We start from the raw sequence: 17,729 nt of genomic DNA, 5'->3' as shown, positions 1-17,729 counted from the left end.
GCCTGGGCGGAGGCGCGGCGATAGGCCCAACCGGGCCGCGGGAGAGAGCGGGAAGCGCGGCGGGCGTACATCCTCTTCCGCCCCGGCCCGGAAGGGTGATGTGGCTGGACCAAGCACCGGCCTCACTATGGTAAGAACCTGGGTGGCAGGGCCGCTGTTGAGCTTCTCGGAGGGGCTGCGGGCTCGCGCGGGGCGGCGGGGATGGTGCGGGCGCCCCGATGCTAGCGTGCTTCTCCCGGGACCCGAGGGTTCACAGGCCGAGGGCGTCACGCGGCCCCTGATGCTCATCCTGGAGCATCAGGCCCGATAGCCCTGAAAAGAGCTGGGGTGGCGGACTCGGCACTTTGCTGCGTCGTTTAGTAGGATTGCGGTGGCGTGCTCAACCGGTCCGTTACATATATCTGGGGACATCCACTCTCAAACGCTAGACTCTCGGTTTCCACCATTTCTTTTCCCCGTTCTCTTATGTGCTCCGTGTGTCACTCCAGCAGCAATTTACAGTAGTAATTAAACGGATTGTCGCCCTTGCTAGCACTGGATTACGACTTCCGATTTACCTGTTGAATCAATGGCGAGATACTCCACCATCATTCTTTGAATTCTAATAATACGCCTTTGCAAACGAATGTTTTTAATGGTTTGAGTTACCTGCAAAGGTAGATCTGACTTGTAGGAGATTATGTGCGTCCCGCTGGCCACTACCCCTATTGGGAGTTCATGTTGGTGTTGTTATGAATTGTTTAATAGTTTAGACCTCAGAATTTTGAATTGTAAATCACAAAATAGCAACAAAAACAGAAGTTTAGAGCGAGCAAAAGAAAGCCCCTATGGTAAGGGCATAGATAAAGTAGAAGTTAGCGATAGAGCTTTAAAATTGTATGAAGACATATTATCAGTGTTAAAGGAAAGGCCAAATCCCCCTGCACTACCACGTAAGTGAATATAAACAGCCATTAATAAGCATATCTCAATGGAAAGCACGTTTGTGTCATCTCAAAAGCAGCAGTGACTCCCCCACCCCACCACACCCCCACGTTCTATAGTGAAAAGACACCTTTGAGTTCCCAGAAGTTGCTCAGGCATCTTCTACAGTGTACAGCCTTTAGAGATGTGGTCCAAAACCCATCTAGCCCTTTGATTTCTTGGTAACTCCTTAGGTTTAGGCATAAGTTGGAGATCCCTTTCTACACATGAGCGGCACCTTGTAAAGGAGGTAGCATGTATTGGCACGTTTTTGTCCTCTGGCTCGGGATTTCATTGTCCATTGCAGCCTTTTTTTCTACCTACGGCAGAGGAAATACACACTTAGTCGTAAGAATGTTGTTAGTAAGCTGCTACCAAACTTAGAAAATTGTTTTCTTGCCTATTTACCTAGAAACTGAAGAGTTACTTTGCTCATAGAAAAAGTCGAAGGTACGTCTTTGCTGTAGGTAAAAAAACAAAGTTTAAGAAGGGGAGTATTTTAACTTTTTGCAAAAAGAACAAGCTTTCATTTATTAGTACTTAATAAGTATCAAATTCTACTTTAAGGAAGCAGCTTCTAAGCGTTGTCTTGCTTTAAACCCCTAACATCTGAGATATTCACAGGTGGAGGAAGAGAACAGTAGGGAGACTGAGCTGCCTAGGCTCACATACCTAGTTAAGTTGACTTAGGCCTCAAATTTATCTCATGTCTCCGGTAACAAGAGAAATGTCTGTTCAGTGCAGATGTGCAACTTTTTTCTCCAGCTTTTTTTTAACCCATGCTTTGTTGAACCTGTGGATGTGTAACCAGCCGTGGAGGATGAGTTGTATGTGTAGACTGGCTTCGGAAGGATGTGCAACCGATAGTATGGCTGAACTGTAGGGCTTTTTCTTTCTTTCTTTTTTTTTAATCTATAGGTTTTACTTTTTTAAGTGTTATAAGAAAAAATAATTATATGTAGTGTTTTATTAGAGATGTTATTGGCCATGATTTACACATGACAAATACTAAGTATATTGTCCGAGATCATATTAATTATAAATAACATAGAAGGCACTGATTAAACTTATCAGCTCCTTTTGTCACTATATTCTGGTCCTTTCTACTGGTCAAAAGTGCCATTAATTACACAGGAAATCCAAGAGGTAAAGATTTGTGAGAAAAATTAAGGTGACAAGTTTTTACTGTAATGATTGTATTAGGAATAAATATGGCAGTAGAAAAGCATATGTCTTTGGTAATTTAAAATATAATTTGGCCTATTGAAAGTGTTCCATGACATTCATTTTGAAAGCCATTGATAGGAATGTAACGCAGTGATCTCTCAGAGTGCTTAGCTGCAAATGAACACTTTGAGTTTCCAGAGGTTGAAGTTTAAGTCTAAATTTGTGGCATTATTGTTGTTTAAAGCTTTGAATGATTTTATTGAGCAGCCAGGGATTACATGTCTAGCACCTAGTAATTGGTTTTTCTGTTTTATCCAAACCTTTATTTTTTTTCACTTGATTGCAAAGTACATTTTTGCTTTTTGCCCTTCAGAATATCTTCTAGATCATTTCTTTTTTTCTTTCTTTTTTTCTTTTAATTTTATTTTATTAATTTATTCATATTACATTTCAATGGTTATCCCCTCCCTTGTATCCTCCCATTCCTCCCTCTCCCATTTTCCCCTTACTCCCCTCCCCTATGGCTGTGACTGAGGGGGACTTCCTCCCCCTTGTATATGCTCATAGGGTAGCAAGTCTCTTCTTGGTAGCCTGCTATCCTTCCTCTGAGTGCCACCAGGTCTCCACATTCAGGGGACGTGGTCAAATATGAGGCACCAGAGTACGTGTGAAAGTCAGTCCCCACTCTCCACTCAACTGTGGAGAATGTCCTGTCCATTGGCTAGATCTGGGTAGGAGTTTGAAGTTTACCGCCTGTATTGTCCTTGGCTGGTGCCTTAGTTTGAGCGGGACCCCTGGGCCCAAATCTGCCTATCATCATGTTCTTCTTGTAGGTTTCTAGGACCCTCTGTATCCTTCTACTTTGCTATTCTCCCATGCTTCTCTCTTCTAGAGTCCCAATAGGTAGATCATTTTATTAACGTATCACATGAAGAATTCATTTTTGAAAAAGTGCTAATCAAATATTAGTTCCACCTTTGGACTAGATAGCAACTGACACTGCCAGACACGTATGGACTCTGAACTGTAACTTGACTCATAACCAAAGTTCTGTAATGGAAAGTAAGTAGATAAGGACTTTATCCACTTCTCAGACAGGGCCAGTTACATCAAATGCAACTGACAAGAAGTTTGGTGTTTTTGTTTTTTTGTTTTAATGATAAATGTATGTGTTAAGTTATCCAAATGTGCAAGACTCCTGAATAAAAATAGATTATGTATTCAATCTATTTGGGTCACTCCTGTAGATCAGGTGTGTTTGTATTCCCAGGCTAATATTTGTTTCCCATTTTTAAAAGACAATAGTACATGTGAATTTCTAAGTTAAATCTACTTGAAAAGCTGCTGACCTGACCTAGATTTGCAAAATGATAAAATGACCCGTTTTCCCTGTGTCGTATAAATTTATCATAATTAGGTTATGGATGTTGATTCTGGGTCCTTCTCTACCCTTTCAAAAGAATAAGCCACATTTGTTTTATGTGAAACAAACAAGCATTAGTTTGTAAGTAAAATATATATTACGTAGTAAGTAAAGTTATTGTTATACTCTAGTGTTTTGAAGTTTTGTCCTCAGTATTTAATTCTTAATTTTAAAATGTACTTGAGTTGAGCTGGAGAAATTAATGTCAGTAAGTATTTATTTTAAAAGTAAGCAATAAACATTTGAAGCTCTTAAGACAATCTTATTTACAAAGAACGTCTTACTCAGCAGGCAAGGTAAACTTTTATTTGTTTTGCTGATACTAAAAATGAATCTGCATGGAGCCACAGGGATCCAATACTAGAAAATATTAGAACATGTCCTTTCTATCAAGTAAGTCTTGTCAGTAACCAATCATTGTAGGTAAAGAGTGCATAGAATATTAATGTATGTCCCTGTGGTGGTTGTTGGTTTTGTTTGGTTGGGTTTGGGTGTTAGCTTGTTTTGTTTTTTGGGTTTGTTGGGTTTTCTTTGTTTGTTTGTACTTAAGTATTGTTTAGCTGGGCCTGGTAGCACATGCCTTTAATCTCAGCACTCAGGAGGCAGAGGCAGGTAGATGTCTGAGCTCGAGGCCAGCCTGTCTATTTAAAAAACAAAACAAAACAAAACAAAAAACAAAAACAAAAACAAAAACAAAAACGAGTCCAGGACAGCCACGGCTAGACAGAAAAACCCTGTCTCGAAAAAGCAAAAACAAAGTATTGTTTGGAACCAGCCCCCTTTCTCCATGTTTCTAATGTTTAGCGTGGTTTCTTAAGATTTCTCGTTTAAAATTATGACTAACAAATGTCCAGGCTTCTTTTATTAATACTTCTAGAACAAGCTCCCATAGGTAAACTTGGCAGCTATAGCTTTAGCAGTGAGGAGTGACCAGAAATAAGAATGCCTGTGGACTCCTCATTATTTCACTACTTAAATATATATTACTTCAGAAGATTACCGAGTCACTTCTCACCTGGCTACATTAACTCAGGGAACTAACAGGGTTGTTCCAAAAGTATTGGAAGCTGTAGTTTGTTACCAGGTTCTGGTTAGTTACTGTGGAGGAATGTTTTGTGTGGTGTAGCATTTGTCAATCAAGAGCTGTTTGGCCAATCAGCTGGGCAGAGGCAGGACTTCCCGTTAGGGAGAAAGGAACTCTGGAAATGCAGAAAAAACAGCGCATACATACACACACACACACACACACACACACACACACACACACACACACACAAATATGTTTCTAATCATAAGTGACAAAAGACTTTGCATCCAAATTTTCATTTGGAAAATAATCCTGGCAGGGAGAGGGGACAATATAATCACAAAAACATTTAACAGTAGGGTCACAGCTACAGAAATAGTTACCCACCCTGTAAAAAATGTCAGGGTGGTGTAGAGCACTTCTAGAAACACAAGGTAGTAATAACTTTGTATTGGCTTGAGCACCCAAATTTGTACTAGTTTTTGTAAATAGCTGATTATTTCATCGGGGGCACAAGAGGTTTCTGGGGGTTTGTGATTGTATTTTACATCAGCTTTATATTCGTCACCTTCCACCACTCATCTAAGAGATGTGAGTGTCTACATTTTGTCATGTAAATCTTAGGAAATACAAATTTGTTCAACCTTTATAGGATGCAGATGAGGAGAACTTGCCGGGATATGATGCGTATGTTGTTTTTTTCCCCAGAATTTCTGATATTCCCCATCTTCTCACCTCCAATCCATTGAAGAGTTGCCTGCACCAGTGTGAGAATAGTTTCCTGTAGCCGTTGTGCAGCATTTAGAAGAGCGGATAGATCAGTAAATGTGGCATTACCCAAAACTGAAAACATCTATGGAAAATGTTCATCCTTAAGTTTTTTTTGTGGCAGCATCTCATTAAAATCAGAATCTGCATAAATAGTTATGCAGGAATACTTATGGGGAAGTAGCCAGCATCTCTACACATAAGGCTAACCATGATCGTCTTCTAGTTACTCTGGAGTAATGGTTCTCATCCTGTGGGTTGCAACCCCAAAGAGGACACATGTCGGATATCCTGCATATCAGATATGTACATTACAGTTCATAACAGTAGCCAAATTACAGTTAGGATGTAGCAATGAAAACAGCATGAGAAACTGTATTGGAAGGTTACAGCATTAAGAAGGTTGGCATTTTCATATGGAAAGTCACCTTTTTTTTTTTTTTTAACTAAGTAGGGCATCTGTTTGTCTTACTCCAGAGACTACAGTTTGTATCAGTAGACAGCAGACGCTAAGCATTTGGAGGAATGTTATAGGTGACAGGCTGATGTCCATTACTTCAAAAATACTCCTGACCAGAATCCAAGTACATCTGAAAGACTTCACCATTTAGTATTATTTAAAATCTAGTCCTTAAACCCCAGAACCAGGTTACATAATCATCTATTCTGTACATGTAAGCAGCCTTCATTTGCAAATGATTATACACACACGTATATATACACATTCCACTAAATAGTAGGCATGGTAGTGAGTGTTGTATTATCTTTCATTATGAAAAGCTTGAAATACAGGAAGGTAAAAAGAAGGGTGAGATGAGCCTTTGTATACTCAGCGTCTCACAGACAACTTACTTTCCCCCACTCTAGCTATCAAACTAGGAATAGTAAACTTACATTGCAAAACTAACCATTTTACCACTGGAATCCTTTGCTTGATGTGTCTGTTAATTCTTCCTAAAGTTTCTTAAAACCTCTACCACCGCCATTTTGTTTCTCCTGGAGTCTACCATATTCTTGGCCCTTCTAAGGGAAGTCATTTGTAAATTGGCTATGTATTTGCTTTTTTAGTAATGCTTTTCCTTCGGAAAAAAGTCTTGGTCCCCAGGACTCCAAGCCATCTCTTGCAAGTGCTACAATATATTACTGTATAGTTTTGAAAGTATCCATGTTTTTTTTTAACTGGAAGATAATTTCTGTGTCATCTATAACGGAAAGATAATAACAACTACATTAAGTATTAAAGAATACAAGATGAAGAACATCAGTAATTGCTGTTAGTTATAAACTCCTAATAAGGAAAGATTCATGTAACCTAACTTTAAATCCCCGGTGTTTAACTTCATTCCCCCAGAGTACCCTAAATATACGTAGTGGTTTTGGCCTAGGAGGAAATACAAACAATATATTCATGTGTATGTTCAAAAAAACCATTGTGGCATCATTTTCTATTTAGGATACATCAGTTAATCATTTGCCTTCACAGATAGATTCAAACTTAAAACCAAATTTAACCAAAAGCCAGTTCATATTAAATACTAATAAAATCCATCCACAGTCATTTATTCTACCTCTTTTGCGTCAGTGTTCACAGAAGTAAAACTATGCTAACTTTGGGATCTTACATTCTGTTTGCCCAACACTGAACTATAGTTTGTATGTAAGTGTTTTTTTATTTTTTGGGGGTTTTTGTTTTGTTTGTTTGTTTGTTTTTGTTTTGTTTTTTGTCACTCACTGATCATATTGTAAGTAGAGCTAGGACAATGCCTCAGTCGGTAGACTTCTTACCAGGCAAGCACGAGACCCTGAATTTAATCCCCTGTGCCTACATTTTGAGAGTGGGCCTGCCAACCCAGATGAGACTTGATAAGCTGAGGTCACGTGTTAAGGAAGGACAGCTCCTGTTTTTGAGAACTAGAGGAGGGAGAGTGGGACCAGGAGACGACAAGAGAGGGGCTATAATCAGGAAGTAAAGGGAACAAACTAAATATAATTTAAAAAAAAAAAAAAAAAAAGGGAAAGAAAAGAAATAGAGTCTCAGGTACTTGATGTACAGCCAGTTTAGCTCAATCAGCAAGGTCCAAGTTTGATGAGGGATCTGCCTTAAAAATAAAGGTGGGAGCGTGACAGATGGGGCCAAACTCAAATTCCAGGCCTCCACATATGCATGCAAGAATTTTAATGAGAACTTTGGCAGTCTATGGTGTGTGTGTGTGTGTCTGTGTGTCTGTGTGTGTGTGTGTGTGTGTGTGTGTGTGTGTATGTGTTAGTTATGTACTACTATTATCTCTGAAGCCTGTGTGTGTGTGTGTGTGTGTGTGTGTGTGTGTGTGTGTGTGTGTGTTTGTGGGTTATGTACTACTATATCTCTGAAGCCTGTGTGTGTGTGTGTGTGTGTGTGTGTGTGTGTGTGTGTGTGTGTGTGTTGGTTATGTACTACTATTATCTCTGAAGCCTGTGTGTGTGTGTGTGTGTGTGTGTGTGTGTGTGTGTGTGTGTGTTGGTTATGTACTACTATTATCTCTGAAGCCTGTGTGTGTGTGTGTGTGTGTGTGTGTGTGTGTGTGTGTGTGTGTTGGTTATGTACTACTATTATCTCTGAAGCCTCTTGAAGTTTAAGGCATTTTTCACTAGCTTCTTCTGACGTTTTCAAGTAAACCTCATTTACAAGTAGCAGTTTTACCTTTGAAAAATAATTATGACATAATCTTCCTGGTTTTTTAATGAAAATGCCAGTTGCTGTGGGAGGCATAGAAAAGAGATTGCTGAAGGAAAGCATGGGTGTGCACATACATCTCAGCACATGAACAGCAAATGCAGAAGGAAGTCTAGTTCAGGCCTAGACTTAGGCCATTAAAACACACACACACAGGAATGGTAGGACCAACCAAGGACAATGCGTGCAGTAAGCCTAGACGCCCTAGTCAGATCTAGCCGATGGACAGCTCATTCTCCATCTTTAGAGGGAAAGCAAGGACTGCCTCTGACGTGAACTCTGGTGCCCCCTACTTGACCCTCAGAGGACAGGGAAGCAGGCTATCCAGGTGAGACTGATAGGCTGTGACCATATGGTGGGAGAGAAGGCCCCTTCTCTCACAAGTCTAGGGGAGGGGAATAGGGTGAAAGAGGGAGGGAGCTGGGAATGGGAAGATACAAGTGAGGGGATAATAGTCAGGATGTAATCTCAATAAATTATGTAAAAATTAAAAACTGGTCTGAAATACAGAGGAAGGACAGGTGGGTTCCAGGAGACCCTGACAAAGCTGAGCAGGGGCTCAGAAGAGAATCAGCGGTTCCCAGCACTTGTTGCTCTGAAGAGAACCTGACTATTGAGCAGACTGTGCCAACTACAGTTTCTTTTGACTGTTTGCCTATTTAAATACAATTATTGGGATTTCTATTTTAACATTTAGAATAGAAGAAGGAACCATTGCATAACAAGTAACAGTGAAAAGGAAGCGCAGGTGCTTTTCTTTCACCACGATCTAATAAGCTTAGTAGTTGTCAGGGCTTGGAACATTGAATAATTTCAAAACATGCTCATCTGAGGCAAAAAGTTCACTTGAAAGAAACTTTAGTCAGTATTTAATCTTTCTCCTTGGCTCTGCCTAAATTTATAAATACCAAATGAATACTAAGAGGCCAGTAATTCCACTGGGGTCATAGGGCCAGCCACCGGCAGTGTGTGGCTGAGCGTAGTTTTCTGCCTAGTACTCTGCAAGCCTTGAACATGTGTGCTAATTGTCTACCAAGTCCACGTTGTTTAGATGCTTTGAATCGTGACAGTCAAGTTCATGAATTTATATTTTCTACTGTATCTCCTGCATTCCTTCCCCTAAAGAATGGAAAGAAAGTGTACCTTTGAGACTTCATGATGCTGGGTTACATGTGGCACAACATCCTGTTTGCCTGTTACATGGACTCATTGGCTTTATTTATTTATTTATTTATTTATTTATTGCATAGGAAGTTTCTATTGTGACATTAATTTCTTACTGTTTTTTTTTTTTCTCTCTCTCTCTTTATAGTCTGCCATTTTCAATTTTCAGAGTCTGTTGACTGTAATCTTGCTGCTTATATGTACGTGTGCTTATATCCGATCCTTGGCACCCAGCCTCCTGGACAGAAATAAAACTGGGTATGTTACCAATGATAATCATAAAGTCAGAATCCACCAACATTTAATGCAAATTACTATGAAAGTTATTAGACGGTTTAATTCTATTCTATCTTAGCTTTACATGTTTTTTTATGTTTTATAGCTCTAAAATATATTTTCAGTATCTGACTAGTAAGTCTCAAAAATGATCTAATGTGACCTGAAATTTCACCTACTGAATAAAAGAAGATGAAGGATTTATCTGGCAAAAGGTGAAACGTGTTAAATATCCATCAGTTGTTATAACAATATACCATTAACCTTGGAGACATAGTTTTCCCTGTTTCACCCTCATCTCTGAACACCTATTTATTGTGTATGATTATTTGCATTTTATTATCATTGATCAGTTATTTGTATTCATAATACAGAACATAAGATCTAATAAGATAGGAGTTTATCATTAAAGAATAATCACTATTAAACTCAGAAGCTATCAGAAGCTTTCCCCTTAGAGGGAGGTTGCATGTGGACATGTCTGCCCCCACTTTCTTTGGGAGTAGGAATGTGTCCGTAACATGCTACATTGACCAAGGAGTCCTCAGGGCTACCAGCCCTACAGTAGAGGTTGAGTAGTAGTATATTTCTCCTACATTCAAAGCGCCCAAAAGGCGTTCCTGTTTCTAACACAGCCATCTGTGTGGTTTGAAGCAATTGTATTTGATTATAGATAAGAACTGCTTCTCTTAGAAGGTAATGTTTAGATTTTTTTTTTCCTTTACATGTTTTCTCTGAGACTCATAATAAGTTTATCATGTATATAACCATGCTTACATACCTAGATATCTGGTCCAATGCATTTTTGATGACTTCACGATTTAAATTTTAACTTCAGTTTTCTGCTAATACAGATAATCTAGAACAGGGCAATACTAAAAAAAATGATTCTTGCCTATTTCCTAGTTTTCTAAGCCTAATATTACTTTCAGCAGATACATATACATTCAAGCCATAGAATTTAAGAACCAAATCGTAGCAGGTTTCAGCAACTAACAAAGTTCCTTTTTAAAAAATAATCAGCGTGCTAGATATTACAGATGTGTGTCTTGGGAAGCTCATTAAAACAACTCCCTGATGCTTACTAGTCCTGATTCAGGAAAAGGTCACCTGGGAAGTCCTGCCTTTTGTGGTCTTAGGATCTCAGACTCTTCAGTCCTGAGTTTCCTGTGACAGAGCCTCAAGTTCCTGCTCTGTGTCCTTCAGTGAACTCAACCTGAGTAGCTTTAAGCCATTAGTGTTTATTGTCACCCCTAGGTGCCTAGACTAGAGCATGCATAGTTCTGCATGGGTGATCTCGGCTTTTGACTCTAATGAAGAAGAAGCAAATTCTGAGTAATACCTGTCATTACTGTCACACGTCCTCACAATACTGGGCATAGCACAGTGGTACTGTTGTACAGATTATCACATCATTCCTTTCTTCCTCGTAAAGTCCTCTGACACAGATGCTGTTACTAAGGAGATAAAGAGCACCTCACAGTCACAACAATTGGTAGGGCTGAGATACAGCACACTCTGGCCTTGTTATTAACTTAGATTGTTTTCAGAATTGTATTTGCCTGTTCGCTTCCTTTTTATATGTAATGACTTATTGACCATCTATTTCTTTAAAGGAAAAAATATATAAATATCCCTGAAATTTAAGTTCTATAATTTTAGTAAGCAATCAGTAAGGTTAATTTGTCTTAATTAGTACTCTATGTATAAATATAATCATAAAAATATATGAGCATAGTTACTGATAGGCATAATATCATTTGAAACCAGCAAAATAGTATCTGTGCTGTGTTTTGTCTTAATTTGTCAGTTTATGGCTCATTTGATTTTGCCAAAGGTTTTTTTTTTTTTTTTTTATTCCAAATAAATGATATGTCCATTTATATGTGTGTATATTTAATTCATAACTTTTTATTCATGGAATTAAAAAGAACATCTTTGTTTTAATTGTTATTTCTGTAATACATACTTTGTCATATTTAATAAATTCATAATTCTTAGTTTCACCTAAACTAATAGTTTTCATTGTATTAAAAGTGTAGCCGCACATTTATATGTACATTTTCTTATTGACTATCACAGATAAGGTCTACAACTAGAGAACACGATTATAAATTACTGAGATAGCAATATTCTGTAATAAATTAATCTTTAGTATATTATAAAAACTCATCTAAAAACTATCATTTATCACTTTCTCAAGATTAATACTTAATTGACATGTAATACTTTTGCTTTTGAGAGTGTTGAGGAACCTAGGAGTTAAAATAAATTCCTTCATTCAGTCCTTATGTAAACTTTAGCTACTCTAACATTAACTTACCCTAATTCTGGCCTATGTTCACATGTTCCAGCTACTGGTAGCTTCTGTTTAGTAATGGTTCAGAGAGTACCCTGACGTGTTTTCATAAGTGGAGGCTCAGTATCAGACAGGCAGTTTTCAGATGTGCAACAACAGAGTTCACAGGCTAAACTCCAGTGTGTAGAGTTAAGGTCCTCTGTGATGTCGATGAGAGTGATTGGCTTTCTTGGAAATCAATAATTGTTTTTATTCTTTTGTTTTGTTTTGTTTTTCTGCTATGCAGACTATTGGGAATATTTTGGAAGTGTGCCCGAATTGGTAAGTGTCTTATTTCCATCCATTTCTTCAACTAAAAATTATTGGCCACTCTCCTTATATTATAGTCACGGCAAGAAAATGTCTGTTTTCCAAGTATAAGATTCTGTACTTTTGTAAGAGTTTACAGAATTCTACCAGTTGTAGAATTACTGTTGCTGCTACTTAAAACTAGATGTAATGGGAAACTTCTCAATAATACATCAGCAGGGAGATGGAAAAAGTAGAAGGATGGCCTACTGAAATCAGGTATCAGATCCCACGCATTTCTGGACAATTCAAACAGGAGACTAGGCATGGTGGTACATGCCTTTAATCGCGGCAGAGACAGGTAGATCACTGTGAGTTCAAGGCCAGCCTGGCCTACAAAGCCAGGACAGCCAAGGCTACCTTTTCTCAAAAAACAAAGCAAACTCAAAGAGGATCTATAGTACATGTTTAGACCATGGCTTTCTGGGTCATGTGTTCTGTTTTGTTAATTTATAAGTTAAGAACTCAAAGCTTCTGTTGCATTTTGTAAATTTTTATTTTGCCACAGTGTACATGTGACATTAAGAACACAGCTTGTAATGGTTACTTTTCTTCCAATGTGTGGGTACTGCTGAGGAGCGCTTGACAGCAGGTTCCTTCCTTTGCCCATTGAGTCATCTCAGCAGCCCTCATGTGTTCTGTTTTAATAAGTAGGGATTGTTTTGCATCTAATAGAAATAAATAGGTCATATCATTTTTAACATGTCTAATTAAAAGAATATGTAGTGGCATTTGTACTTACACTGAAAATGAAATTTGTTGTCCTCTTTGGGATCATTTGCATGACATACATATGTATGCGTATATAGCATCTTCTCATTTTTTTATTATCCTTGAACTTATCTGTAACTAGTTTCTTCTGTTAAAGCACAGATAACTTTCAAAATGTAAAAAATGTCTGCTAGTTTATAACAGCCCACGTGCCCGAACTTAACCCTTGATTAGGATCAAAGATTTAGTCACATGCCTGAGGGAAACTGTTCCTAGTTCCTAGATTCTCTTCTTTTGTTTCTGTTTTGAGCTTGTCAGAGACATAGAAAGCTTAGAAGATGGTGTGTAACAGGAAACAAAGTTGTTGAAAGTTTCAAAATACAAATTAAGTTCAACAACACTTAGACATTTTCTAAATACATGAGAAGCAGTATAATATACATAAGCATAGGTGAGGGGGAAATTGTTTTCCAGCACTTTATCTCTTAGTCATTGACCTACTTTTTAGAAAACTTTTCCTAACAATGAACTTTTATATGATAGACAAGTTCCTAGAGCAGCCTGGCACTATATTACCCAGAAGTTTCTAAGTCTTCTGGATAATTGATAAGTACAGAGGATCTCACAGAAAAATACGCTATTCAAAGCTGCCATTCTGAAGTAGTTACAAAAAATGAAAATTATCCACCTGACAGTTAAGTATCCCTTTAACATGACGTTTTCCTTTTGTATTCTTCATGTTTTATTCCCTCCTGTGGAAATAAGCATGAGAATCTATCATAGGAAATATGATTGGCTTTGAATTAGCAAAAGTATATGTGTAGCCTAGATGAATGTTTATTATTGGGGGGCATTTGGGACACTAGCATGTGTTCAACCCACAACCCAGTACCTAGCACTTACAACCCTCTGAGATGTTTGTTTATTTCCGTCATCTTGAGGCATGAATTTTGTAGATGACAGTGTCATATCTCAATGTCATAAAGTTAGACATGCCTTGAACAAAGATCATTTCATCAAAACTAGGGTCAGTGACATATACTGAGTATAGGTTGTTCATCTCCCTAAACAACATGATATATAGGATGGCCATTCTTATACCGTTCAAGATATCAGTAATGCTGGAGTTGGAAAGGCCTGGTCTAGATTTGCAGAAATTTGTTAAATATTTGTCTGACAGTCATGAATAGGGGCTGCAACCCCTAAAATAACAGAAGAAATCTTGAACACTTCAAAAAGAACCAAGAAAAGAAGCAGAAAGGTTACCATCCTCGTTGCCTGATGCTTGTAGCTAAGTGTAAGTATAAGCTAAGCTGCCTGAAGGCAAGTCACCTTGGGCGGAATATATATATATATATATATTCATTCAAGAGTACTGCTAATAACAAGATGGTTAGGAACCTGAGTTACAGCAGTGAGGGATGGCAGAGAAGATCTGGCACCGAGGAGCTAAGTTTCCATCTCCGTCATATGAAGTTGCTAATTCATTTAAGAAAACACTGAGGTATTTGAGGTCCATTTTATGTAAGAATTAAACATGTGAATAAGTCTATGTAGTAGCCAAAGCAAGTACCCCTTTATTGGTAATTATTACTAGAAGGGAGTATCACTTAAGGTTTCAGACATGTATATGTGTACCTGTCTTAATGACTTCCTCAAATATGGTCTGTTTTTCTAACTGTAAATGCCTTTTCTTCTTGCTTGCTCATTTATTTATATATTCTCCACCCTTGGTTCCTAATGGCTCACTTAAAGTGTTCCCTCTTACAAGTATCTGCAAGCACTTTATTTTAGAAAAGTGGCTTTGAAAACACTGGTACCAAAATTTTTTTCTCAGGTAATTGCTCCTCTCTCTTCTTGGCACACAGTAAAGGCTGTGGTTTGTTGTTGTTGTTGTTTGTTTTTTAAGGTGTAGATCCTATTTTTTTTTACTTTTTATTTTAATTTTATTAATTTAGTCAGATTACAACTAAATTGTTATCCCATCACTTGTATCCTCCCATTCCTCCCTCCCTCTGGCTTTCACCCTATTCCCCTCCCCTAGGTCTATGACTGAGGGGACCTCCTCCCCCACTGTATGCTCATAGGCTATCAAGTCTCATCTTGGTAGCCTGCTTATTCTTTCTTTGAGTGCCACCAGACTACCCACCAAGGGGAGGTGGTCAAATATGGGGCACCAGAGGGGTTCTGCTCAAACCATTGTACTAACCAAGGACAATACAGTAGTAAACATCGAACTCCTACTCTGATCTACCCAATGGACAGGACATTCTCCACAGTTCTGTGGAGAGAAGGCTGTGGTTTCAAAGAGGTGGAGCTAGTCAAGATGATCTTCTCTTGTTATACGTCATGTGACAGCCACAGTTGCACATTCACTTGCACAAGCTACGACCAGACAAGAAGTAACATTCCTACTCACATTCAGCTAAAGACATTTAGCTCTACCACATGGCAATCTCTTTTAAGAAAATGAAAAACATGAAAATGAAACCCATCTGTAAATTATAGCATTCTAAGTCATAAGATGAGGAAGAAAGGAACTTCCTCAAGAATTAATATTGAGCAGATGGAAAACTCAATACAGGGATAATTGCTCCCTTTGGGTGTTTACTGTGACTAGGCTAAGCAGTGACCATACCAGCCCTGGAAAGAATAACTGGCTTTTATAACATCTATATAAAGTTTATGGATCAGTGAAATGCTTCATGGGACTTTATTCCTAATGAATTAGCAGGTGTGCCAGTGTATATTGTTTTTAAATTATCTTTCTTTTCGGTTGAATTGGTGTTACTCTGAAGGTTTTTCATTATAATACTCCTGTAATTGCCAGCATTTTGTTAAATGTCTGTTGAAAGAAGAGGAGGGCAATAAATAAAAATAAAACTTTTCAGAACAGCACATCTGTACTTTTATTTTGTTTTGTTTTAGTATAGCTTAACTTGGGAATTTTGTTGGTTTGGTTTGGTTTAGATTTGAGAACAGGTCTCAATATTGGGGACCGCATTGATGGGGTGATCTTCCTGGAGAATGGGATTGTAGACAAAATCGCACGCCTGCTAAGTATCTGCTTCTTGAATGTGTGATATTTTCTATGATTTTTGGCATTGGACAGACACAAATATATAAATACAGTATTCAGTGTGGACTCAGTGAAGACGCTCTTAACAACCATGACAATGAGAATTTTAGTTAATGAGAGAAGTCAAGGTTGTAACTGAATACCTAAGGTGAACTAAAGAGCTTCGTTATAGGGAAATGGAATTTAGACAGCCTAGAGAACCTAGTCAAAGCTGTCTCAGATGTACTCAGCTGTTTCTGTGTAACTGCTCCTTCCTTCCTTCCTTCCTTCCTTCCTTCCTTCCTTACACCTGGTTCCTTCTGAATTAGTACAACTTACAGTTACTAAAGAAACAACATTAAATGAGTTGAATTCCCTTACTCTCAAGACACTTTCACAAGCCAGCCACATCTTACCTAGATCAGGCAAAGGAAAGCTTCCAAATACAGGCACTCTTAAACTCGTCTGGACTTCACTCATTATAGAAGTCTTTGTGCCTCATTTCTACTTTGATCTTTTTAATTGATTGAAACACTGCAATTTCAGCAACTCTGAGTGTGGTGGTGATGCTTAAAATATTTGAGACTTCAGAGAGTGTCTAATTCTATAGGGATGCTGAATCGATGAAGCATGGTCAAATATTCTATAATCTCCCAAATGGAAATACTTCTCATCCTAAACATTTGGATAGGAATGTTTTATTGTAACAGACTCTGTTCCATATCTGTATCAAAAGTAGTTGTTGGGGGAAGAAGAGAGAAGAGAGAGCTAGTGCCTATTTTTTAACAGAGTATGATAATATTGGCTATGTTGTCTATCTTGCACTTTCTAAACTGTACAAGTGTCATGAACTGCTACCATGATGTAAAGAAGATATTGCTGAATGCTATGCGTTAGATTCCTGTGTCTAGGTAGAAATTCCCTTTTTTCAAGAAGAAAGAAAACTACCCTTTGGTCCTGAGCTGCAGGAGAGCATTTCTATGGCTCTCACCTATATTCTGCAGGGGCACAATATTGCTGCTTTTGGGTACAAGTCTCAGAAATAACTTGAATTTCCCAGCTAGTTATCTCCATCCTTTTTAAATTTAGACATGACATTGATATCTACGTAGTTCACATTTGCAAACTCTAATGTATTAAAACAACAATAAGTAAATAAAATGTCATGGTGGGCCAACAAGATGTCGCAGCAAGAAAAAGTGCTTGCCTGATAGCCTGAGTTCAATATCTAAAATTTCCGCTTCTCATAGTATCAGCCTTGTCTTACCTATATTAACATTCATTCAACCAGGATGAATATCTGTCTTCATTTTTCAATAGGTGAACGCAAGAGCCCTTATGTCGCCGTATGCTGTCTAGTGATGGCCTTCAGCATCCTCTTCATACAGTAGCTTTGGGAACTACCAGCATGGGACTGCCACCAGACTCTGCGAACAAGGACTTGCCGCCAGAAAATAATGGGAAGAATAGTTGAGCCATTTATCTCTGAACATGGAATGAGATAAATTTCGAGATGCTGTTCTCCATTTTTATGCCTTTGGACCAATGAGCTATAAAAATAATTAAGATGTAACGGTTTAATACACAGGAATGTGAATGTCGCGATCAGCCTCAGTTCTGTCACTCCAATATTACACTGCAAATGTCATCCTGTTGTGTCGGGACTGCTTTTCATATAACGTTCATGAGGCACAGTGGCAAGTTCCACAGGCTCCTTTCACGAGAGCTTGAAAGTAATGTCTTCACAGAATGAGACCTCCTAGTGACTGGCCTATTTTTTATTGAGAAAAAAATTGTTCTATTTTTGTTGTT

The 17,729-nt window shown here is 38.2% G+C and overlaps 1 protein-coding gene and 1 non-coding gene across 2 annotated transcripts; both read left to right on the top strand.

Moving 5' to 3' along the window:
- The first annotated feature begins 3 nt into the window (after positions 1-3).
- Positions 4-17,589, top strand: Tmem167a (transmembrane protein 167A). Its single transcript, XM_051172610.1, has 4 exons — positions 4-130; positions 9,374-9,483; positions 12,087-12,121; positions 17,238-17,589. Exons 1-4 carry the CDS (start codon positions 128-130, stop codon positions 17,306-17,308), a joined length of 219 nt encoding a protein of 72 aa, XP_051028567.1. The 5' UTR covers positions 4-127; the 3' UTR covers positions 17,309-17,589.
- LOC127212551 (small nucleolar RNA U109) lies at positions 9,967-10,101 on the top strand. The gene has a single exon (XR_007833585.1). It is a non-coding gene; the product is annotated as a small nucleolar RNA U109 (small nucleolar RNA).
- Positions 17,590-17,729: the final 140 nt, after the last annotated feature.

The sequence above is a fragment of the Acomys russatus genome, chromosome 30 (assembly GCF_903995435.1).
Source record: "Acomys russatus chromosome 30, mAcoRus1.1, whole genome shotgun sequence".
Lineage (NCBI taxonomy): Eukaryota > Metazoa > Chordata > Mammalia > Rodentia > Muridae > Acomys > Acomys russatus.
This window is presented reverse-complemented; position numbering and strand designations above follow the sequence as displayed.